The sequence below is a fragment of the Erinaceus europaeus genome, chromosome 1, assembly GCF_950295315.1.
Source record: "Erinaceus europaeus chromosome 1, mEriEur2.1, whole genome shotgun sequence".
NCBI classification, from domain to species: Eukaryota; Metazoa; Chordata; class Mammalia; order Eulipotyphla; family Erinaceidae; genus Erinaceus; species Erinaceus europaeus.
Window position 1 is genome coordinate 187,993,008 of NC_080162.1, and position 26,212 is coordinate 188,019,219.

A 26,212-nucleotide genomic window follows, 5' to 3' on the forward strand; every position below is an offset into this window, starting at 1 on the left:
ATAACAACAGTAATAATGACCACAACAACGATAAAACAACAATGGCAACAAAAGGGAAAAAAATAGCCTCCAGGAGCAGTGGATTCATAGTGCAGGCACTGAACTCCAGCAGTAACCCTGGTGGCAAATACATAATATATATATCAGTAATAAGTCTCAGTTTAAGGAAATGTTAAGTACTGCTGCTGAAGTAAAAACTTCTTAGGCAAGCTGTGCACAAGCTCCTTACCAAACCCCTCTTCCCATGTGTCCCATTGATCGAGAAATTCCAATCAGCCTCTTTGGAAGGAAGGAATAGATTTCATTACTGTTAGTGGTTTTATTGCAGTTTGTTCCTTTTTTTCCCCCCATATTTTATTTTTATGGTTTATTTTTAGTAAAAGAGAAAAATACCAGAGCACTGCTCAGCTCTGGCTGATAGTAGTGATGGGGATTGATTCTGGGACCTCAGAGCCTCAGGCATGAAAGTCTTTTGTAGAACCATTATTCTGTCTCTCCAGCTCATATTATAGTGTATTAATTTTGTAGCAGTATAAAATCAGTACTTAGTGGCTTGAAGGTGGCGCAGTGGATAAAGTGTTGGGCTCTCAAACGTGAAGTCCTGAATTCTGTCTCTACATGTATTGGAGTGATACTATGTGTTCTTCCTTTTCTCTCTCTCTCTCTCTCTCTCTCTCTCATTAGTTATCACTAGTTATTAGTTATTAACTCTATAAAGAAAAGTTAGCCCCACTTAGACTTGCAAGTGCTTTGTTCTACCCCCGGACCACCTCTCTGGGTGCAGCTATTTGGTTCTTAACTGTGACTGGACTCGAGTCATTGAGCTTATGACTGATTTTTAATATTTATTTATTTATCCCCTTTTTTATTGTTGTTGTTGTTATTGATATTGTCACTGTTGGATAGGACAGAGAGAAATGGAGAGAGGAGGGGAAGACGGGGAGAGAAAGATAGACACCTGCAGACCTGCTTCACCACCTGTGAAGTGACTCCCCTGCAGGTGGGAGCCGGGGGCTAGAACCAGGATCCTTATGCCGGTCCTTGCGCTTTGTGCCACATGCGCTTAACCGACTGTGCTACTGCCCGACTCCCAAGCTTATGACTGATTTTGCAGATTCCTTTTTAGATAGAATTTGTGTGGGTTGACAGTGCATAAAGGTTATGTGTGAATTGATTTGTAAACAGAAATATTCAGGATCCTGATAATAGATATACCCAAGAGGTAATATGCCCCTGAACCTTTTTGTCTTAACTCTTTATATTCAATCTCTACTGCCTTTGTTAACATTCATTTTTATTGCCATAGTAACTGTATTTTGAGAACATTACCGGCAAGGTACCTTCTTGTTAGAGTCCTGTTTTTCTGAGTCTTCTGTTTTGTGTTTGGTTGCCAGCCGGCTTGAAAAAAAAATTACAGGAGCTCTACTCAGTTCTGGCTTAGGGTGGTATGGGGACTTCAGAGCCTCAATCCTGAGAGTCTCTTTGCATAACCACTATGCTATCTACCTCTCCCCGAAAAAAAAAATTACTAGGAAGCTTTTGTGCTGTAGTGTTTTTCCTATTCTGTTTCTTTCAATTTGAAAAAGTTGGATCAGTGAAGCTTTGGTGACAATAACAAAAGAACTAATCACTGGCCCTGGGGGTAGCTTAGTGGTTAGAGCTTTGGACTTAAAAGCATGAAGTCCTGAGTTCAATCTCTGGCATTAGATGTGCCAGTGTGATGCTCTTTTTTTCTCTCTTTCATAATTAATTATCTAAATGAATCATTGCATGCACACACAAATAATTGCAGTCCAGGAAGTGGCACGGTGATAGAATTCTCGACTCAACAAGCATGAGCTCTTGAGTTTGATTTCCAGCATCACATGTGACCGAGTGATGCTCCGTAGTACACTCTCCCCTCTTCTTTCTCCTATGAAATAAATCTTTTTTTTTTTTTAGTATTACAGCTTTATATTTCCAATAATAATAAGTATACAGTGTATTTTGACTATTTTTTTAAACTTATTTGAAGATTGTTCCTTGTTTCTTTGACTTTTTTGTGTGTAATATGTTACAACTTAGAAATCACACTGTTTACTTTTTGTTGTTGTTGCTTCTGGGGCTTGTTTCCTGCTGTTCCTCTGTTCTTGGGGAGAACTCTCACCCCCAATTCCATATAGAGATGGGGAGAGAAAAAGAGGAGAGAAACACCACAAAAGTGTTCCATTTCTTGGTTAAACTTCTGTTGCACATGATGCTCTCATGTGGTGGTGGGAGGCTTGAGCTTGGGAAAGTGTGTTCTTCACCAGGTGAGTAATGTCCAGATACCCTATACTGCTTACATCCCCCTCCTCCTTCCTGGGTGTATGTATTGTTATTGAGAAAGAGGATGAGGGAACCAGAGCATCACTCTGGCACATGGGATACTGGGGGTTGGACTCAAGACCTCATGCCTGTGAGTCCAGTGTTCTGGCTGTCTTCTGGGGCAGCGTTTACTGTTTACTCTTATGAGGGGGAAAAAATGATCCAGATTGAAAAGAACGGAATGGGAAGTAGGAAGATTGTTGTGTCAGTTTAGGAAATAGTGGAAAAAGACTTTAGCCCAGTTCTATCTTACAATGCTTATCTTATTGGGACAAGTTATTTAACTTCTCTTTGATTGTTTTGTCTGTCAAATGACTCATCTCAAATTCAGTTTCAGTATTCTGAATATAGCTCATTCAGAGATGGAGAGGTTTGCCTGGATTCAGTTATCTCCCAAATTTCACAAACTTGGGATATAGAATGAGTTATTCTTTTTTACTTCTTTGTTCACATTTCCTTTCCTCCTTCCCTCCCTTTCTCCTTTCTTTCCCTTTCTTTGTTCTCACCGGTGCTTGGTGCTTTGTGCTACTTCAGGCTGACTTTTCCAGATAGAAACAGAGATAGGAAGAGACATCATAGCATTGAAGATTCCCCTGTGCAGGGGCCCCTAGGTGAGCTGTCTTAGCCTTCTTTGACTTTCACCTTTTCCCTAGGGAATTTCATTATTTGTTGACCCAGTATACTCGTTTCTGTTCGCACATGAAGAAGGAAAAAGGTGTAAACTGTTCCCTGACGTACTTGTCTTAGGCTCCAGAAACATTCTAGAGAAAGCACAGTGAAAGAATTGCAGAGGTTACAAACTGAAACCATGAAGATCTTGTTTATCGTGACTTCAGTGTTAAAATAGATGTTGCTAAAAGGAAATTATTGAAATACTAACAGTGGCATATGTTCTTTAAAGTGTGCACACAAATACCTTTTTTTTTTTTTTAAGTTTCTTATGTTCCTTTTACTTTTCTCAAACTGTGGAGTTGCCACTTCTTAGCTTTGTTATGATTCATAGTCATCTGTTTCTTTCTAAAGGTGTTAAAACTCCTGATTATTTATTTCTACAGAATTTAACAAGATCTTGTTCGTGTGTAGGCTATAGAAGATGAATTCTTCCTCCTCCACCATGAGTGAAGAACCTGATGCTCTCTCTGTGGTGAACCAGCTCCGGGATCTAGCCGCAGACCCACTTAATAGAAGGGCCATTGTCCAGGATCAAGGATGCCTGCCTGGCCTTATTTTGTTCATGGACCATCCTAACCCCCCTGTGGTTCATTCAGCTCTGCTTGTAAGTTGCTTCTGGTAATTTCAGTCTCATTCCTGCAAAAATGCACTTATGGTTTGTATGTAAATAGAGTCATATATATGGTCCTGGTGACGGCTTAACTGGCACAGTGTTTTCAGTGTTTATATGTATTGCAGCATGGGCCAACACTTAATTTCTTCTATGACTGAATAATAAATAATTCATTGTATGGATATGCCACATTCTATTTATTTGTCAATAGATCTTTGTGGCATTTATTTTTAGTGAGATGGGAAAGAAAGATAAGTAAAGGAGAGGAAAAGATATAGGATCATAGCAAATAATATAGAAGACACCATCCTGTTATGAGAAATATATGGGAAATAGAGAAACTTGTTGAAGAACAAGATAGGGACATTAGGCAAATCCAGGATGTGATAATTTCTTGAGGAAAAGTAATCCAAGGCCAAGCCGTGACACACACAGCTGAGCGCATGTATGCTCAGGATCTCTTTCTCTGTCATCAATCAATAAAATCTTGTTTTGCCTAAGAAAAGAAGCAGGTCGGGGGGGGGTGGGGAGTGAATCAGATCAACTAGCAGAACTTTGGACTTCATGCCTGCCTCATTTACCAGAGTGATGCTCTGGCTTCTCTCTGTTTCATGTGAAACGTTTTCATCTGTAGCAAATACAATAAATCTTAGAAAGAAAGAGAGAAAGAAAGGAGAAAAAAACTATTGAGCAAGAGAGGTAATATAATGGCTATACAAAGAGACTCTTATGCCTGAGGCTTTGAAGTCCCAGTTTCAGTCCTCCACACCACCATATGCCAGAGCTAAGCCATCAGTGCTTTGGTAAAAAAAAAAAAAGGGGGGGGGAGGGTGGGAAGAAATGTGTGCAGTCAATGCATACACCACCGTCTGCCCCCCTTCCATGTTTTTTATGCAAAAATGTATCATGACCTTTCCAGCAACCCAAAAGATCTGTTTTCATTAAAGAAAATCATTAACTTATTTTTGTGTGAAGCTAGACTAAATAAGAATTTATCATGAATATTTAAGTAAAAGACAATTAAAATTTTTTGTTACATTAATTTTCTCAAGTGTTTTTGTTATGGAAGTTTTAGGGGCAGGGTGGTGGTGCACCCAGTTGAATAGAGATTGCCATGTACAAAGACCCAGGTTCAAGACCCCAGTCTCTCTTTTTTAAAGATTTACTATTACTGGGGGTTGGGCGGTAGTGCAGCAGGTTAAGCGCATGTGGTGCAAGTAAGGACCCAGGTGGAGCCCCCAGCTCCCCACCTGCAGGGAAGTTGCTTCACAGGTGTTGAAGCAGGTCTGCAGGTGTCTGTCTTTCTCTCCCCCTCTATGTCTTTCCCTCCTCTCTCCATTTCTCTCTGTCCTATTCAACAACGAACGATATCAACAATAACAGTAATAACCACAACAAGGCTACAACAACAACGGCAACAAAAGGGGGAAAAAATGGGCTCCAAGAGCAGTGGATTCATGGTGCAGGCACTGAGCCCAGCAATAACCCTGGAGGCAAAAAAAAAAATTATTATTTTAGTCTTTTTATATATTACTGGATAGAGACAGAAAGAGACTGAGAGGGGAGGAGGAGATAAGAGAGAGGGAAAGAGACACGTATAACCCTATTTTACCACTTGTGAAGCTTCCTCCCTGCAGGCAGGGACCAGGGGCTTGAACTCGGTACTTGTGCTCTATAATGTATGCTCTTAACTAGGTGAGTCACTAGCTGGCCCCCAAGACCCCATTCTCAACTGCAGGGAGAAAGCTCGTGAGCAGTATCCACACTGCAGGTGTCTGTGTCCCTCTCTATCTCTGCCTTCTCTGTAGGTGACCTGTAGATGACAGCAGTGTTTGTGCGTATGGGGGAACAGTTAAATGAAATCCCCAGAGAAGCAGCATGGGAAGGAAATAATTTGTTTTAATTTTTTTTTCTTTAAAGCTTAAAAGAAAAGCTCCCATGGAAACTTAATTTTACTCACAGAATAATTTTTTTGCTTTCTAGAAAGAAAAGATTTTAGTGGCTATTTTAGTACCTCAGCTGGTTGCATGAGTACTTCGTGACATCCTGAGTTCAATTCTTGGTACCGCTTTCTCACTCTCTCTGTTTCTCTCTCTTCTTCCCTTCTCCCACACACACCTGATAAAATAAGTATGAAGAAAGAAAGAAAGGAAGAAAAATAGGTAGGAAGGAAAGAAAAGGTGACCCAAGCAAGAGGTGATACAGTGACTAGAGCATTGAATCTAGTAGTATGAGGTTCTTAGTTTGATCCCTGGCACTTCATGTACCAGAGTGATGCTTTTGTCCTTGCATGCAGACACACACACACACCTCTTAAAAAATGAAATGATGGCTCAACCATTTATTTAATATATAAAATACATCTTAGGAAATAATAGTGACTAAGAGTACTACATAAACTTCATAAAAGAAATAACAGTGCCTTGTATCCTTGTCAAGATGAAGTGAAAATAATGCCAGACCAACCTCCTTTTGACTTTGCAGATAAAATGGGATCCATTTCAAGTAGCATATTTAGTCAGTGCCCCTGAAAGGAGTACTGCTCTGATTACTACATCTAAAGAAGTTTCTAGATAGTTCAGATCTTGCTTCTAAGAACAAAAACCTACTGTTCCTTTTTCTTCTTCTAGTTAACAGTGGGCTTAATTCTGAATAGTTTGCACATGTAAACTAACCTATTACTGTTCTGCTGTAGGCACTTCGATATTTGGCAGAATGCCGTGCTAACAGAGAAAAGATGAAAGGAGAGCTGGGTATGATGCTAAGCTTGCAAAATGTCATTCAGAAGTAAGTACAGCAGTGTCCTAATGCAGTATAAAACTTGACCTTGCTAAATGTATATTGATAGCTAATGTGGTTTCACTAAACTTTTATTCTGATATAAAGGTATATGTTTATAGATAATATGATCAGGAGTGTTCTAATGGGAAATTTGGATTATTCTTGAGTATTGCCTTTATAATAGTCCTTTTGAAAATTCCTCAAATTTGAACTGTGGTGGCTGTCTCTGGGAAGTAGGGGAACGGGGATACAGAACTTTGGTGGTGGGTATTTTGTGGATCTTAATAGAGCATGAGGAACAGAGGCAAAAAGATAGGACAGCTGCAACACTGCTTTACACCACTGGGAAGCTTCTCTCTGCAGGTAGAAACCAGGGGCTTGAGCCTGGCCCTTCAGATCTTATTGAAAATGCTTGGTTAAGGACCAGCAAGACCACTCACCTGGATATTGTGCCTACTTTGTCATCTGTGCAGCTCAGGCTTGAACCTGACCCCTCCCCCGCCCCCCACTGCACTCTGGGGGAGTGTCTGTGTTTTGGTGTCTCCGTCTCTTAGTCTCTCTCCATCTGAAAAAGTTGAGTCAAAGCAATGAAGCCCTGGTGATTACAAAATAAAGAGAAAGTTGGCTAGCAGTGCATCTATGAATGCTTTTTAAAATGAGAAATTTCTGTTACATGAAATTTTGTAAAAATTATAAACATTGATTGTTTAGTAGAACAACATAGGTGACTGACCGTGTTTGAAGACATGTCATATTTCATTATAGGAAGTTCCCACTAATGTTTAGTGTTGACTGGAGTTAGCTTTTCTTAACTAATGAGCAACATTTGAGGATCTCTTATATAGTATGATATTCTTTTGCTACTTCATTCTGTTTTTACACAAAAGAAACTTCAACAGTTATATAGCAACTAAAAGGGGAGATTTTTCTTGGACAATTATTTTCCCTTTTGTTGCCCTTGTTTTTTATTGTTGTTGTAGTTATTATTGTTGTTGACGTCGTCGTTGTTGGATAGGACAGAGAAATGGAGAGAGGAGGGGAAGACAGGGGGAGAGAAAAATAGACACCTGCAGACCCGCTTCACCACTTGTGAAGCGACACCACTGCAGGTGGGGAGCTGGGGGCTCCAACTGGGATCCTTACGCTGGTTCTTGTGCTTGGCGCCAGTGCGCTTAACCCACTGCATTACCGCCCGACCCCCCACTTTTTTTTTTTAACTAAGGTTCTGGTAAATGAATTGAGAGCTTCACACATGAGATACCACCAAGCAGCTTCTCTAGCCCACTTACAGATTACATATTCTTAGGGAGGGAGAGGCAGAGGGAGCGTCACTAAACACCACTCCGTCATCTGTGTCGCTTTGTTGGTATGGTGCTCTCAGGTCATGCCAGCTCTCATACGTGATTAGTCATGTGCTCTAATGCTATCCCCTGAGCTACCTACCAGCCCCTCATTAAGAAAAAAAAATTCATATATTTATTTCTTTATTGAATAGACAGAAATTGAGGGGCAAGAGGGAGATAGGGAGGAAAAAGAAAGATGCACCCACAGCACTGGTTCACTGCTCTTGAAGGCCTCCATCCCCAGCCCCGCATGTGGGGACCAGGGGCCGGAACCTGGGTCCCTGTGCATTATAACATTTGCACCCAACCAGGTGTGCCACTACCTGACCCCCTCATTATTTATTTTTTCTTTCTCTTAACTTTACTTTTTAAAAATACTTTATTTATTCATGAGGGATGATAAGAGGAGAGAGAAAGAACCTGACATCACTCTGGTACTTGTGTTGCCAGGGATTGAACTCATGCTTAAGAGTCCGGTGCCTTACCCATTGTGCCACCTCCCGAATCACTTGCCTTTGCTCCACTCATCTTTGCTTTTTTTTTTTTTTCTCTCTTCTTTATTTAATTTTCTCTTCTTTATTTAGTGGATAGAGGCAGCCAGAAATAGAGGAATGGGGTGATAAGAGAGGTAGGAAAACAGGTGCAAAGCATAAGGACCTGCCTAAGGATCCTGGTTCGAGCCCACGGCTCCCTCCCTGCAGGGGGTAGCTTCATAGGTTGTGAAGCAGGTCTGCAAGTATCTATCTTTCTGTCCCCCTCTCTGTCTTCCCTTTCTCAATTTTTCTCTGTCCTATCCAATAGCAATGGTGACAATGATAACAATGATAAACAAAAAGGGCAACAAAAGGGGAAAAATAGCAAAAAAAAGAAAAAAAACCAGAAAAACTAACTATCAAGTATATTGGTAATGCTGTGAGCCATACAGTCTCCATTGAAACTAGTCAGATCTGCTCTTGTGAGTCAAAGCTGCTGTAGATAATATTAAATAGATAGCTTTGGACCAAAAGCTGTAGTTCTCCAGCCTTCAATTTAATTGTGGTTAAAACAGAGCTCTTAACTTTTTTAGAACCCTTTTTAAACTAAGGTTGTTTTGCTTTAAAAAATAAGAACTGATTTTCTGGATTGCATATATTATAGGAGTGTTTACTCTTAGCAAACAACACAGAAAAATACAAACAAGGGGCTGGGTGGGTGGTGTGCCTGGTGAAGCACTCACATTACAGTGCGCAAGGACCCATGTTCAAGCCCCCAGTCCCCACCTGCAGGGGGGAAAGCTTCACGAGTGTTGAAGCAGGGCTGCAGGTGTCTCTCTGTCTCTCTCGCTCTCTGTCCCCTCCTTCCCCTCTCCATTTCTCTGTCTCTGTCCAAAAAAAAAAAAAAAAAAAACAGAAACCAGTTCCTAAAAGAAGACATGAAGTCTTTAAAAAGTTAATAGTAGAGGAGTCCTTTTGAAGCGGCGGCTGCTGCCACCTAGCTGCTATGATCAAAAAGAATCCAGTGACATTTTTTTGTACTGACTTTTTTTTTTTAATTTCTTTATTGGGGAATCATTTGTACATGCATAACATTTCTCAGTTTTCCATATAACAAAACAACCCTCACTAGGTTCTCTGTCATCCTTCTTGGACCTGTATTCTCCCAACATTGTTTTTTTAATGTTTTACCAGGGAAATAATGAATTACAAGACAGCTGTTGTCACTTGGGCACAATTTCTCGTCCTTCTGCGCTAGATGGGATTGCTGTACAAACGTCTATCAGACATCTGTCGTCTGTTTCCCTTCGTCATCACTGTTCAGTTTGTTGTGGCTGGTCTGCAACAGCTTGGGAAGAGCCAGTTCCCATCTTCAGACAGAGACCCGTGACTATTAAAATTGACTTGTTTTAAGGGGGAAAAGTTAACAGCAAAGTCTTTACTCATTACTTTGATGAAGCATGTGGCAATCTTTTTTTTTTTTTTTAATTTTCCCTTTTGTTGCCCTTGTTTTGTTGTTGTAGTAATTATTATTATTGTTGTTGATGTCATCGTTGTTGGATAGGACAGAGAGAAATGGAGAGAGGTGGGGAAGATAGGGGGAGAGAAAGAGAGACACCTGCAGATCTGCTTCATCTCCTGTGAAGCAACTCCCCTGCAGGTGGGGATCCTTACGTTGGTCCTTGCACTTTACGCCATGTGCTTAGTGCGACCCCTGTGGCAATCTTTTTTTTAAGTTTTTTTTTTTTTTAATTACCGTGTGAGTGGGGGAAAGCTAGAGTATCACTTGGGCACACGTGCTGGGGGTCAAAATCGTGACCTTGTGCTTGAGAACCCACCACTTTATCTGCTGAACAGCCTCCTTGGCCACATCTGTTTTATTTATTTATTCCCTTTTTGTTGCCCTTGTTGTTTTATTGTCATAGTTATTATTACTGATGTAATTGTTGTTGGATAGGACAGAGAAATGGAGAGAGGAGGGGAAGACAGAGGGGGAGAGAAAGACAGACACCTGCAGACCTGCTTCACTACCTGTGAAGTGACTCCCCTGCAAGTGGGGAGCCAGGGGCTCGAACTGGGATCCTTTCGCTGGTCCTTGCGCTTTGCGCCACATGCGCTTAACCCGCTGCGCTACCGCCCGACTCCCTGGTTTTTATGGATAATATGAGGTGTTGATAGCAAGAAATGAACCCTATGTTTATGGGCAATAAGAAGATGTACTTATATTCAGAATGAAAATTATTATTTATCTGTTTATTTTTGTTTGTTTTAAAGTCACGTTCTTTCATTTCATTTGTTTGTTATTTTTGGGACTTTGCCACTGTGACTGACTTCCAATTGGAGTAGGGATGGAAGTAGAGGAGAAAGCATGGCAGCAAAGTGTCTTCAAGGTGTGGGCGCAGACCTGAGCTCACGTGTGGGTTGTGCACATGTCAAGGTAGTTCCCTATCCAAGAGAGCTGTTTTCCCAGCCCTATTGTCTTTTAATTTATTTTAAAATTTATTGTTATTTTAAGTTTTATTAATTGTGCTGGGACCTAAGAGGTTCTGGCCTAAAAGTCTTTTTCAGTACCATCATGCCATCTCCCCAGCCCTCATGTTTCATTAATTTATTTTTAGGAACATCAGGAAGAACTAGAGCATTGCTCTGACACATGTGATGCTAGCAGTTAAAATTAAGACTTCATGTTTGTTTTTTAATTTTTTTAATTTCTTTATTGGGGAATTAATGTTTTACATTCAACAGTAAATACAATAGTTTGTACATGCATAACATTCCCCAGTTTCCCATATGACAACACAACCGCTACTAGGTCCTCTATTATCCTTCATGGACCTATATTCTCCCCACCCACCCACCCCAGAGTCTTTTACTTTGGTGCGATCATGCTTGTTTTAAGTCCAGAGCTCTGGCCACTGTACCACCTGCTGCACTTGCAAATTCTTTTGCTGGTCCTTGATATGTTAGATACCAGCAGGAAGGGGAAAAAAGTCTTTCAGGTTTTTTTGTTTGTTTGTTTGTTTTTTACCAGAGCACTGTTCAGCTCTGGCTTATGGAATAGGGGATTGAACCTGGGGCCTCAGAGCCTCAAGCATGAGAGTCTGTTAGCATAACTCCTATGCTATCTTCCTTTTTTTTCCCCCCCTAACTGGAGCACTGCTCATCTCTCCTTTGTGGTGGTGCTAGGGATAGAACTTAGGACCTTTGGTACCCCAGGCATGAATGCCTTTTGTATAACCATTATGCTTTGTCCCCAGCCCTTGATGCTTTTTTTCTTTTTCTGCAATATTTTATTTATTTATTTAGATAGAGACAAATTGAGAGGGAGGGGGCTGGGCGGTAGTACAGCAGGTTAAGTGCACATGACACAAAGCACAAGGACAGGCATAAGGATCCTGGTTCTAGCCTCCGGCTCCCACCTGCAGGGGGGGTCACTTCACAGGTGGTGAAGCAGGTCTGCAGGTGTCTTTCTTTCCCACTCTCTGTCTTCCCCTCCTCTCTCCATTTCTCTCTGTCCTATCCAACAATGGTAACAACAACAATAACAAGGGCAACAAAAGGGAAAAAATAGCCTTCAGGAACAGTGGATTCGTAGTGCAGGCACCAAGCCCCAGCAATAACCCTGGAGGGGGAAAAGAAAATTGAGAGGGAGAGGGGAGCTAAGGGGAAAAGGGACAACTGCAGCACTATTTCTGCTGCTCGTGAAACAGCCTCCCTATAGGTGGGGCTGGGAGCTTGAACCCTGGGTTTTACACAGCCCTTAGTTCTTAGTCTTCATTCTTCCAGCTGTGCAGATCCAGAACAGTAGATGAAAACAGCTTTACTGTTACCAGATCTTATAAAGCAAAGTTCCAGCAACAAACCGCTCTCTTCAGATCCTTCAGTATCAGACACTGATATCATTCAGAACATTCTTTTAAAATATGTTTTACTAGTGATTTAATAGTGGTTTACAAGAGTATAAGATTACACACACTGGGGGTCCGGAGGTAGCGCAGCAGGTTAAGCGCACATCATGGCGCAAAGTACAAGAACCAGTTCAAGGATCCCGGTTCAAGTCCCCGGCTCCCCACCTGCAGGGGGTTCACTTCACAAGCGGTGAAGCAGGTCTGCAGGTGTCTATCTGTCTTCCCCTCCTCTCTCCATTTCTCTCTGTCCTATCCAACAATGATGACATCAATAACAACAACAACAATAATAATAACCACAATAAAGATAAAACAAGGGCAACAAAAGGGAAAAAATAGCCTCCAGGAGCTGTGGGCTCGTGGTGCAGGCACTGAGCACCAGCAATAAACCTGGAGGCAAAAACAAAAACAAAAAACAAGACAAACAAACAAAAAAAGATTACGGACACTAACAAAGCTCTGTGAACACCCCCCCCCCCCCCCCAGTTCTCACAAAGTCTTAACAGACAATTCAGTCACTTTTTTTTTTTTTTCAAGTTCTGGTGTTTCAATGACCTCTTTTCCACATATGAGCAAAAACTTTTGGTAGTTGTTTTGCACTTAATTTCTTACTTTGTTTATCTTATTTTTGATGACAATAAAAAGATTTATTCATTTGTGAGATAGAGAGAAGATACCATGTGGCATATGTGATATTGGGCCTCTAACTTGGTACTTCGTGCTCAAGAGTCCAATGCCGAACCTCCCAGGCCAAATTTTATTTAAATGAGCTAGCGACACCAGTAGTGGGGTGCCAGGGATCGAACCTGAACCCCTCTGGCCTCAGGTATGAAAGTTTTGTGTATAGCTACTCTCCCCAGAAGCTCTGGGAAAGAGAGTATTTATGTGAAATAGGCTGGGGAAAGGGCGGGCTTAAGCAAAGCTGGCACAAGGAAATCTCCACTTCTAGGAAACCACTGTCATCTAATTTCCTTTCATATTGAAAGAAGCTCCGGTGCTGTCACCTCTCTCCCTCCATAAAAAAGCGTCCCAGAGTGGTGAAATCACACATAATGCAAGGCCTCAGCCCCTGAGCCAGTCAGTCAGCCAGTCAATAGGCTCCTCAAAGATGAAAAATAGAATTACAGAATCACTAGAAGTGACAGGATTTCTTTGTTAATTTCTATGCATTTCTTCTCAAGGACTACAACTCCAGGGGAAACAAAACTGCTGGCCTCTGAAATCTATGACATTCTTCAGTCTTCCGGCGTGGCAGATGGGGATAGCTTCAATGAAATGAATTCGCGCCGAAGGAAAGCCCAGTTCTTCCTGGGAACGACAAACAAGCGCGCCAGAACGGTGGTGCTGCATGTAGACGGCCTCGACGACACAGTGAGACTACTTCTGAATAGACACAGACCACAGGGTGCAAAGGGAGTGCTTGTTAACTAAGTGGTTTCTTCCATGTCACCGAGCAGCGCTCAAGAATGAGTTCTGTCACTCAGTATAAGCTAACGAAGGGGGTGTTTTGTGCTAAAGGGGCCAGTTAATCTTAGGACATAATTTAAAATCTTCGAACAATAGAATTTCAAAATTGATGAAGCAGAAACTGACATAAATGCAAAAAACAAAAGAAGTCCACAATTACAACAGGGGATTTCAACTCTATTCTCTTAGAATGATTGTATAGAAAATCAGTAGTGATAAAGATTAAGACTCAGAATACAGCCAGTTGGTTTATTTTATCAACGGTCTCACTCAACACGCTAGTTAGTATACATGTGAGTATGGAATGCTTTCCAAGATAGACTAGGTTGTGGGCCATAGAGCAAGTCCTAATGATCTGAAAGAATTAAAGCCATGCAAAGCATGTTCTTTCAGCACAGTGAGAAGCAAATTAGAAATTAGTAGTAGAAAAAGACCTGAACCAGAACACTGCTCAGCTCTGGTTTATGACAGTGCCAAGGATTAAACCTGGGACTTCAGAGCCTCAAGCTCTCTCCTCAGCCCTCAGTCTTCTGTTTTTTTCTGAATGTTTTTATAGATTGGCTTTTCTAAGCATAGTTTCTTTTCTTGCTTCTTTGCATGTCTGGTGATTTTCTTGTTGGATTTCAGACATTGCAGACATTATATTGTTGGGTAGGGCATATATTTGTTTTTATAATTTATCTTAATGAATATTAACGATATAATTTATCTTAGTGGGAGGACAAAGAGAGAGAGGCACCAAAGCACCTCTCTGCTCTGTCTTACAGTGGTGCTAGGAACTGAGCGTAGGGTTTCTGACCAGCAAGTCCTGTGCTCCCGACCCCCATAACATAGTTCAGTGCAAAGGTTTTTAGTTTTACTGTGATTTGTTCTGGGTAGGTTGTTATCTGCAGTTGGATTTTTTGAGACTTGTCCTAAGCCTTGTTAGGCAGGGCCACAGCATGCTTTAATCTAGGAGTGACTTTTTCTATATTTCTGGGTATTCTACCCATATTCCAAGGAGATCAGGATCCATTTTGTTCCACTATGACTAAAGGGAACTTGAAGTGTTTCCTGCCCTACAATTTCCCTGAAAGGGAGATTGTTCTTCCTCTCTAGTTCTTTACCCAGCCTCAGGCTGTTTCTTCGTGTAGCTTTTCTCTCTAACTGAATCATCAAGGGAACTTACTACACCCAATGCTGTATCTTTCTCTCTGTGTGACCTTTGTGTAGCTCTACCCATGCCTGTGGTCTGCCCTGTGAATTAATTGTGGTAATCTTGATTTCCATATGAATTTTCAACTTTTTTCCCCTGTATTCAGCCAGACTACTGGTTCTGCCAGAGTTCTCCCATTCTAAATGCAGCCTGGGAACTATTTAGCCAGTATGCCATAGTTGGGAACTTAGTGTTTTGTTTTTTTCCTTTTTCATGGAGGCTCATTTTCCTATGTATGGAAACCATTGGTGTGTGTGTGTGTGTGTGTAGAGATAGCCAGAAATCTAGAAGGAAGGGGGAGATAGAGAGACAGAGGCAGAGAGGCACCTGCAGCACTGCTTCACCCTCACAGAGCTTTCCCCCTACAGGTGGAGGAAACTGGGGTCTCAAACCCAGGTCCTTCCACATGTGTCATGTGCATTCAACTGGGTGTACTACCACCCAGCCATTTTATCTGTTTTTTTTTAATTTTTTAAAAAATATTTATTTACCCTTTTGCTGCCCTTGTTTTTTATTGTTGTAGTTACTATTGTTGTTGTTGATGTCGTTGTTGTTGGATAGGACAGAGAGAAATGGAGAGAGGAGGGGAAGGCAGAAGGGGGAGAGAAAGATAGACACCTGCAGACCTGCTTCACCACCTGTGAAGCGACGCCCCTGCAGGTGGGGAGCCAGGGGCTCGAACCCTCATCCTTATGCCGGTTCTTGTGCTTCGCACCACATGCACTTAACCCACTGAGCTACCGTCCGACTCCCCTTTCTCTCTGTTTTTAGTAACTTAATCCTGTAATGTAAATCTGGTCCTTGCTACTCCACGTTGACTAGAACTGGAAGTCTCCTTGAAGTTCTCTTGAACAGGACTAAGCTGCACAACTGCACATACTTAGTGGAGGCAACTGGTAGATGGCATTTTTCTTCTTAGCTGTGCCGGGTTTGCAGCATTAGATTATTGACAGCTTTTCTGAGTTTTGATATTGGGGGCAATATTAGGATTTAGAATTCATTTCCTTCTCTCCAGAGCACTGCTCAGCTCTAACTTACAGTGGTGCTGGAGCTTGAACCTGGGAATTCAGAGTGCAAGGCATGAAGGTCTTTTGTGTAACCATTATGCTATCTCCCTAGCCCCAGACTTCGAACCAAGCCATGAGTAAAGGAGGAGAGCTTTTCATTTGTGTCTTTTCCGCATTGACAAATGAATTAACATTTATCTTAGTGAAAATAGGGCTATGTGATCCTAAAGTTTCTAGAAAGTTAAGTTCTGACAGATGTAAATAACTTGAGTAGAAGATTTTAAGATACATAAACTCTTCAAATACCATCTGTTTAATTTTAATGACTATGAGTAATAAAGTTTCTACTTAAAGCTAACAAACCAACAAAACATAAACTAATTTATTGTAGGAGGTAATTGCCTTACATCCTAAATAAATATTAGCAGGCTAACTCTAGCAGACTATAATGTAATTAACATAGGCTGACACCTGGTATGTGTTAGGCACTATTTTAGGCCCCAAGGGTATAGCAGTGAGCAAAGCAAACAAAATGTGTTGTAAATACTACAGTTTGCTCTCATCAAGCTCCAAGTTGAAATAGACAATAAGCTAGGCTGTGTAGTATGTCAGAGGTAATCTGGTGTATCAGAAGTGATACGTTTTGTGGAGAAAAATAAAGGGAAGATAGATGGGGTTACCAAGAAGTGAGATGGTGGGATTATATGTCTGGGTACCCCCCTAAGGGTAATCACTAGGACTTGGTACCTCTGTGAGGAGCCCACCACTTTTCATTTGTTACTTTCTGCAAATTCCTTCCTGTTTCCCCAAGGGACTTCTCTAAAATCTTCTATTTAAAACTGCAGCCCTCAGAGGCTGGAGAGTGGGTGGCAACCCGGCTGAGTGTCTACATTGATATTATGCACTAAGACCACGGTTCAAGCCCCCCGATTCCCACCTGCAGAGAGGGAGGTATTATGAGCAGTGCTGCAGGTGTCTCTTTCTCTCTCCCAATTCTTTCTTAGTTTCTCTCTGTCTCTACAAAATAAAGGAAATGAAGGGGGTCAGGCAGTAGCATGGCGAGTTAAGCACAGGTGGTGTAAAGCCCAAGGACCAGCATAAGGATCCTGGTTCGAGTCCCTGGCTCCCCACCTTCAGGGGAGTTAACTTCACAGGCGGTGAAGCAGGTCTGCAGGTGTCTTTTTCTCTCCCCCTCTCTGTCTTCCCCTCCTCTCTCCATTTCTCTCAGCCCTATCCAACAACGATAACAAGGATCAAACAAGGGCAACAAAGAGAAAAAAAATATCGCCTCCAGGAGCAGTAGATTCCAGAGCCCCAGCAATAACACTGGAGGCAAAATAAATAAATAAAGGAAATGAAAAAAGGAATTTGAGGAAAGTAACAAATGAATATTGTTCTTAGGGGAAGGAGTCATAAGTTTCAAGGCATAAAGGATCACCAACAACTAAAAATATACTTTTGTAATGAAAAAAGATGTGTTCTGTAGATAATAAAACACACATTCCTCAAATTACAACAATGCTGTGTTGATTAAAAAAAATTGAAAGAGTGCTCAAAGCAGATCCTATCCTATTAAAACTTAGCAAATGATAAAAGAACTATCAGACACTAGTGAGAAAGGAAGAGGTAGGCTGGTCAATAAATGGTGCCAGGAAGCTGAATGGTAATTGTTGATAAAGTAAAGGATGGGGAAAGGGAATCTTGATTAGTAGTAGTATTACTAATGATTTAATACTGATTCACAAAATAAGATAGCCCAGTTTGCAGATAGGAAGACTAAAACACTACAAATTTAAGTAGCTTTACAGGGTCACACAGTTAGAAAAGATGGGATTTGCAAGCAGGCTCTCTGTGTGTCTGCATTCAGAGCCTCAGTCTTAACTACTACCTTGGATAGTTATACACAGAAACCTACTTACACCAGTAAGGAAGGCAGTATACATTATCTTATTGTATGTATCAGGACTTCTAGAAAATTATCCCTGATTTTGGATTTTTGAAAGCATATTTTTCTCTTGCTTTATTTATTCATCCGCAAATGATGCCGCCATGCCACTGTTAGACATTAGAGACACTACTGTTTATGCTTTCCATTGACACCTATGCCACAGCAACACACACACCCTCCCAAAGCACATAACACACATTTCTCCTTGTTGCCAGGCAGTTAATCTCAACCCAGCCACTTCCTTGCCCAGTTCCTAACTTTATCATCTTATGATTCCCCCAGCCAAACATTGATAATTGTGTTTCAGTAGGTTCTTCAACTTTCGTGGCTAATTTTTATTCTATTTGCCCCATTGACTCTCGAGTCTATTATAAGATTAGAACTTGGACTTGAAACTCCACCCCCCACTCTACCTACACAACATACACTGCCCATGTTGAAAATATGTTAATTTGGGGGCCGGGTGGTGGTGTACCTGGTTGAGCACACATGTTACAATTCGCAAGGACCCAAGTTCAAGTCCCTAGTCCCCAACTGCAGGGGGAAAGCTTTGCGAGTGGTGAAGCAGTGTTGCAGGTGTCTCTCTGTCTCTCTCCCTCGCTAACCCCCCCCCCCCATCCCTCTCGGTTTCTGGCTGTCTCTATCAAATTAGTAAAGGTGCTTAAAAAAAGAAAATATGTTAATTTGTATCAAAATAAAGAAGCATTGACTTTGAGCATCTGGTTTCTCATTGTTAAGTATAGTTGGAATTTAATGCCCAGTTCTTTGCCTGTGAGAGAAAGGCAAGTTGTTTACACGTTTGTATTCTTATTTAAAATAAGAAATCAGATTAAAGCAGTCATTTCCTAATTTTCATGTTGCACGTGCTCTACAGACTTCTTTATTTTCAAGTTTGCTCAGTATTAACTGGATAAGTGAAAGAGATAAATGTGCACGTATCTGACTTCTTTTGTCTGAAGGGGCTTTACATAAGCCAGAGCCCTTAACAGAACTTTTCAGATCAGCGCACTGTATGGTCGTCTTTGTGCTTGAGCTCCCATACCCCACTGTGTCCCAAATCCTTGCCTGCGTAGTGTTGAAATGCAGAAGTGAGAAAATGGTTTAAGTAGAAAAATAAGCAGTGATGTAAGATTGAAGGATGTAGGAATAATACTTACTCAAGAGGAGACTAGAACAGGCTATGCTTCTTAGGTTGTGATTCAGAAATGGGATCAGTTGCATGTTCATGTTCTTGACTCATAAGTACTAAATCAGAATTTTTAAAAAGATTTTTAAAGATTTACTTTTTTGTTTTGTTTTGTTCCAGAGCACTACTCAGCTCTGATTTATGGTGGTATGAGGATTGAACCTGGAGCTTTGGAGTGTCGGGCTTTAGAGTCTCTGTGTAACCATTATGTTATCTTTGTCCTCCCTACCATTTACTTATTCTAATGACCCAGAGAGAACCAAAGCATCACTCTGGCATATTCAGTAACTTTTAGTACAGAGAATCAAACTCAGGACCTCACCCAGACAAATCACGTGCATCATTATTCAGCCACTTTTTTGGCCACTAGAAGCTGGTCTTCATACAGAAACAGGACAATTTAGAGACAGTGATTTGATATGTGGGCTAGACTTAAGAGAAGGTGATGAAGAGAAAATGTATTTATTTTTTTAAACTTTTAAAAAATATTTTCCCTTTTTTGCCCTTGTCTTTTTGTTGTTGTAGTTATTACTGTTGTTATTGATGTCATCCTTGTTGGATAGGACAGAGAGAAGTGGAGAGAGGAGGGGAAGACAGAGGGGGAGTGACAGACAGACACCTGCAGACCTGCTTCACCGCCTGTGAAGTGACTCTTGCAGGTGGGGAGCTGGGGACTGGAACCAGGATCTTTATGGCGGTCCTTGAGCCTCGCGCCACATGCGCTTAACCCACTGCACTACCGCCCGACTCCCGAAAATGTATTTATTTTTAACCCATTTTCTCTCTGGATCTTTTGTTTGAGATGATTGTTTAACAAGATAGTTGTATCTATTGATACTACAGATATATGCCTATGGTGCTACATGGTTGTGATGGCTGAAGTGATGAAGCTAATCTACTCAGGGCCAAAACAAAGAATCGATTAATTTTGGATAGTGGAGTTTGGAAGTAGGCTGTACCAAACTAAATAGGCTGCAGAGATCAGTGGTAAGCACAAGAGTTGCGTCCACGCAGCTACAGTCAGATCCCACCTCTGGCCGAAGGGGTGCTTTGTTCTTTCACACACAGCAAGTGAACATAACCTTTTCCTTTCAACTTCATTGCCGCTTTCTTTAGGAAATAATAATGTACAGGGCTGTTGCTGTCCACACTTGCCCAAGGTGGGTGTGCAGTACACTTCACTCACCACCAGTTACCCTCGTCCAGCACAGGGCCCTTGATCCGCACTGTCCTTTCAGCACCTCCGCTTCCTTCTTAGTTCCCGGGTCTGTAACTATGCCACAGGACATCGAAGTACTATCCTGTGCTGTCCCTTGCTTGATTTCTTAGATTCCACCTGTGAGTGAGATCATCTGTTATTCTGTGGCTGACTTCACTTAGTATGGTCCCCTCCAGTTCCATCTCATGGAAAATGTCATCATTTCTTTCTTTATTTTTTTATTAGTGATTCAGTGTTGATTTCAAAATGACATGTCACAGAGGCACACTGTTCCCACTACCAGAGTTCAGAATCCCTGATCCCTCCATTGCAAGCCACCATGGTTCCCCCAAGGTTGCAGACATGGATTAACCATCATCTCTATAGCTGTCTGTCTACATCTGTACACAATTGCCCCCATCTTCTTTTCTCTTTTTTGCCTCCAGGGTTATTGCTGGGGCTCGGTGCCTGCACTCTGAATCCACTGATCCTGGAGGCTACTTTTTCCCTTTTGTTGCCCTTGTTGCTTATCGTCGTTGTTATTATTGTTGCTATTATTGCTGTCGTTGTTGGATAGGACAGAGAGAAATTGACAGAGGGGTAGAGAAAGGTTGATACCTGCAGACCTACTTCATCACTTGTGAAGCAACCCCCCTGCAGGTAGGGAGCCGGGGGCTCAGACTGGGATCCTTCCTTATGCTGTCGTTGTTGGATAGGATAGAGAGAAATTGACAGAGGGGGAGAGAAAGATTGATACCTGCAGACCTGCTTCACCACTTGTGAAGCAACCCCCCTGCAGGTGGGGAGCTGGGGGCTCAGACTGGGATCCTTCCTTACGCTGGCCCTTGTGCTTTTGTGCCATGCGTGCTTAACCCACTGCACCACTGCCTGGACCCAGTGTCCCCTTTTTCATCCAAGTCCAAGAAATGATGACATCCAAGTATCATCATTTATTATAGCTGGGTAGTATTAAAGATTGGATGGATGATGGGATGGATGGATGGATGAGTGGATGTCGGGCTGAGCTTCACTGACGGGAGACAGACGACCAGGGACTCATGGTTGAGCTGTAGGCAGTATCTCTTTATTCATGCAGGACATAGCACAATCTATACCAAGCTAGACTAAACTAACAACTAACTAAACAATGTTGTCTTTATATATATTTCCCAAGTAGGGTGTGAACAGGATGTGACATAGAGAGGGTGGAGAGAAAAGTGACTGGTGGAAGATCAGGGTGTGACAAGGAGAGGATCAGGGTGTGACAAGGAGAGGGGGTGGAGCAGGTGAGAATTCTACCACTAAAACCACCAATGCCCTGGAGGGAAGGTGGTGCTTTATGTAAATGTAAAAGTGATTTATGTAAATAGATGGCAGTGGTTATGTAAATAGAATACAGTGGTTATGTAAATAGAATGCAGTGTTAAGCAGGGGGGATTTAAACCAAATGAAACAGAAGGGGTTTTTAAAAGCAGAATTAGAAGATACCAACAAGTGGATGGATGGATGGATGGGTAATCACAGCTTTAACTGTTCATTTGCTGTTGGATACTTGAGTTTTGTGGTTTTTTGATAGATGCTTTTGGATTAGAACAACCTCTGCTTTTCAGCACTTTTCTATAATATTGTATTCTCTTTAAGATTGAAATTAACATTGGATCACATCTTTCTGATTAAGAAGTTTTAAACTAATGATAAGAGTTGGAAATATCTATCAGGGATTACTGTTCTGTTATTAAGTATTAAGTGCCTTCCTCAGTTCCCTCAAATAACAGCAGTACACATATGGGACATTTTCTTCCTCTTTTGTTGTCACCCTCACCACAGTAATTAGTTCAACATAGTTTGAGTTGATTTATTCTTTTAAATTACTCTCAGTTTTAATAATATTTGGTTTTACTTTTTCAGTCTCGAAGAAATCTATGTGAAGAAGCATTGTTAAAAATTAAAGGTGTGATTAGCTTTACTTTTCAAATGGCAGTTCAAAGATGTGTGGTACGAATCCGCTCAGATTTGAAAGCAGAGGTTAGTATTTTAAATGACTAAATATGCTTGAGATGATACTTAAATCAGAGTTCAAAATGGTTTCTTTCTATTCTGGTTCAGGCTTTGGCATCAGCGATAGCATCAACGAAAGTTATGAAGGCTCAACAAGTTGTGAAAAGTGAAAATGGAGAAGAGGTCAGTGTTTATTTAGTTTCCTTTCTAACTGACTCTACTCTGCCTACTCTTCATGGCTAGAAAATAATCAGTAGTTCAAGACCATTACCAGATACATAGAACTAGGGTTGGCATCCATGTGACAGTAACTGTCTTGTAAACCATTATTTCCTAATAAAACATGAAAAGAATGAACCAAATAAAGGAACTATAATAAAAGACTGTTTACAAAGAAGCAGAAGAGGACAGTAATGCGGTTGAGTCAGTTATCTCAATGTTTCTTGGTTAACAATTAACTGTCGGGACTGGGTGGCATTTCTCCCAGCCCACCTATACGATGCGTGAGGACCCAAGTTTCAAGTGTATAGTCCTCACCTGGGGGAGGGAAGCTTAACAGTCAGTGGAGCAGGGCTGCAAGTATTTTTCCTCAGCCTCTTTCTCTGTCCATCTCTGTCTTGCCCTCTTTAAAAAAAAAAAAAAAAACTGGCTGTCAGGAATAGTTGGTTCATGCAGGCCCCAAGCCCCAGAGATATCCCTGGTAACAAACAAAAAAAAGGTACAGTAACTCTCTGAGAAATAGGTCTTTTGTGAATTTCAGGCTCTGTTTTTATCTCTGTGTGGATTTTGAGTCTGCTTCTTTACTCAGTGTATGTGTATTTTACAAGAAAATAAAGGATATTTTATTTCCTTCCGTTGGTTAATAGTTCTGACTTTACTAAGTTTTTCCATTCAGAAAAATAAAGGTCCAAATTCCTCTGTTGTGTGAGTAGATACTGTGGAACTCAGCCTCTTGCTACTCCTTCTGCTAGCTTTGTGATAGGAAAATAAACCAGCATTTCTTTAACTCATTTGAGTTCCCATATAGAGGAGTTAAGTGACCCTAAGGGGTCACATTTACCACCTAAGTGACATTTGTTATTCTGGTGGCTTCATTTTTATTTCAAGTGCCTCAAGAGAAAAGTGCTGAGTTTTCATCTGTATATTTACCTTTCTGTGCTTATGCAGAATATCTCAACAGTTGTGTGTACTTTCATGTAAGAGGGAAACATCGGAAGGAGTATTACCCTGGAAATAAATAAGTACGTAGTTGAGATGAGGTGTAAAATCGACATCAAGCTTAGGACATATATCTACATCAATTAGGTCAATTTTGTAATAATTCTTAACATGTTCTCTGTATCAGATGCTGGTCCCATTCCAAGATACACCCGTTGAAGTGGAGCAGAACACAGAGCTACCTGACTACCTGCCTGAGGATGAAAGTCCCACGAAGGAGCAGGACAAAGCAGTGTCTCGAGTTGGCTCACACCCAGAGGGTGGAGCTAGCTGGCTGAGTACAGCTGCAAACTTTTTATCCAGATCATTTTACTGGTGACTTCAATTGGGGGCCCAAGGACTGTGTGAACCAACAAGGGGCCAGTTTTCCATTGTTGTGGTGAACTGTCAAGTGCAATTTGCAATAAGTTATCATGAAAAGTTTTTAGATTACATGATTGTGTATGCTGCATTTTACATGTACATTTCTTTGGACGTTTTACCCCACTAAGCTGTAGAAAGGACAGCAGAGGCTGCAGATCGACTTTGTTTATGAAGGTATTTGGTTTTGTTTTCCTTTGTCTAGTCGCCTCACTTTTATGAAAACATGGGTCCATCACTAAACCAAACCATGTACAGCTTTACATTTTAATTGACTTGAAGCACGTGATTAGGAAATCTTTTTTTCTTCTCAAGCCTCAGGACCTATCTGAAGAGAACTTTTTTTAAGCTCAAGTTGTGCATGAATTACCGGAAATCTTTCTCTGCTTTTCTTCATGGAAGATACTTGCTTTGGTACTTTTCACTGACAGTTAAAAACATTTCTCATGTTAACCCCCTTTTGTGCCTTTTTTTAATTTTGCCAACCATGTTTCTAGAAAGTATATTCATTACTGACATTTTTATGAATAAAGATTTAGTCATTTGAATGTGACAGTCCCCTAAAAATAAACTCAGCCAAAACTTTCCAACCCTATTGGTTAGCATTTTAATAGAAGTAATGCAGAATCAGTAATGAAGAAGGAAACGTGTATCTTCATAGTGCTACTGGAGACTATATGAATGTGAGCGATTGTGGCTCTAGGTGATGCTTGCTCAGTTTATTTTTAACCAGCTCTTAAGAGTTGTGTCTGTCCTAATACTGGGAACAACTGTAAATGGTCTCTAGGCCCTACTATGTGCTTATACACTGTTCCCTGGGGAGAAAAAAAAAAAAAGAACTGACACACTTGAAAAAAGAAAACAAAAATGAAATGCCCATAATGCCATAGTGCCATCAGGTAGAGTCCGACCTTGACCAGCTGGGCAGACACCTATCTGTTAGGTGTTTCTTTGCCTTGCCCTTCATGAATTTGTTACAAACACGTGGCCATACTGAGTGAAAAATAAAGGCTTAAATTATTGCTTATAGAGAAAAAAATAAAGCCAGCATTGTTCTCCTTAATCTTGTTTTTTATATCCAGCCAAAAAAGGAAAAAGAACTTCAGTGAAGGTAAGATAAGTAATATAAGTATATATACACCTATATATATTTTTTGGGTAGGTAAGAGCAAATTATGTATATATAGATATACATATATGTAATGCTTTATTAAACTAATTCCTGAAGTATTTGGCAACTAAAATTTTCTTTTTATAAATCCAGATAAATTTTAATGCTAATACAACCGAAAAATAATAGAAGTTAAAATCTTCTCATCAATATGCAGAGCTGCTGTTTTACTACTTGGGGAATGTGAAGGGATGATTGAACCCTGGAGGGTGGGTTTCCTTGCATTTTCATTGCTTCTCTTTTAGAGAAAATTAAAAGCTTCCAGTATCACTGGAGAAAAACTATGTGAAATACCATCACCATTGAGACTCTTGAAGTCACGAACTGTGTGACCTTCTAGAGAGAGGGATATGAAGCGGTCTAAGAACGATAGTTCTTCAAGTATCTGGGTTCTGCTTTTATGACACGCACAGGTGAGAATCTAAGCTTGCAGGCATGTACAGCTTTGAGTGTGCATTATCGCTTTGCTGTCAGAACCAGATGGATGTGTGGAAAGAAGACGACAAAACCACCTCCTTCGATAGCCATCAAGACAAAGTTTACTTTCTGTTTGGACAGGGTTGTTGTAGTTTGCATTGCCACACATCTGTATTATTATTTTTTTAACTACATCCCCTTTGATAGTAATGGTTCAGGACAAATTGGTGTTACAGCTTGATGTTTGTGTGTTATAATTCTTAATATTCTTTTATTCCAGGTCTTAGAGAGCAGTTTAGGCAACTGTAATGGCATTTTTTGAAATATATTGTAAAATAAAAAAAAAAAGATAATTAAAGTTGCATGAGCGTTGCATTTTTGTGGCATAAGCATTACTGACTACATTCAGGTTGGGTTTCTGTCAGTACTGCTCAGTGTCTCCTGTCTTTCTATAACTTGGCCCCCTCACTAATTCCCACACATGTGTCACTCACCTAGCCAGGAGCCATGTCTGCCACTGTCTGGTACTGGATCACCTGACCCTGCGCCTAGATTTATTATCAAGATTATGGCATTGAAATTAGTATTGTATTATTCCAGTGTATCTCTTCTGAGATGCAAGGAGATCTGTAGTGTACCAGGGTGTTAGGAAGTTTTTTTGTGTGTGTGTTTGTTTCTTTTTTCTTCCAGAGAACTTACGGTCATAAACCAGAGCTCTGACTTAGTTAGGGTGGTGCTGGTGACTGAACCTGGAACCTTTAGCACCTCAGGCGTGAAAGTTTTTTTTTTTTTTTTTTAATTTAGTGATATTACATGCTAGGTAATATACAAATCAGAGAGTATGTAATGAACTACTTGTTGGACATGGTCACTTCTGTCATAGAATATACATTTTAGTTTTGTAGCCTGAT

General features: G+C 40.9%; 1 protein-coding gene across 3 annotated transcripts in view; it reads left to right on the plus strand.

The window, feature by feature from the left end:
• ARMC1 (armadillo repeat containing 1) overlaps positions 1 to 25,674 on the plus strand; it is a 28,364-nt gene extending 2,690 nt beyond the window's left edge. The window contains exons 2-8 of one of the 3 annotated variants that reach the window (XM_060200825.1): positions 2,881 to 2,957; positions 3,430 to 3,622; positions 6,327 to 6,418; positions 13,318 to 13,507; positions 22,046 to 22,162; positions 22,244 to 22,318; positions 23,481 to 25,674. In XM_060200825.1, coding sequence (XP_060056808.1) covers positions 3,440 to 3,622; positions 6,327 to 6,418; positions 13,318 to 13,507; positions 22,046 to 22,162; positions 22,244 to 22,318; positions 23,481 to 23,672 — 849 coding nt within the window. In that variant the 5' untranslated portion in view covers positions 2,881 to 2,957; positions 3,430 to 3,439 and the 3' untranslated portion in view covers positions 23,673 to 25,674. Of the gene's footprint in view, positions 1 to 2,880; positions 2,958 to 3,401; positions 3,623 to 6,326; positions 6,419 to 13,317; positions 13,508 to 22,045; positions 22,163 to 22,243; positions 22,319 to 23,480 lie in introns of all 3 variants that reach the window. The other 2 variants (XM_060200831.1, XM_007526915.3) reach the window with 2 other exon arrangements.
• Positions 25,675 to 26,212: the final 538 nt, after the last annotated feature.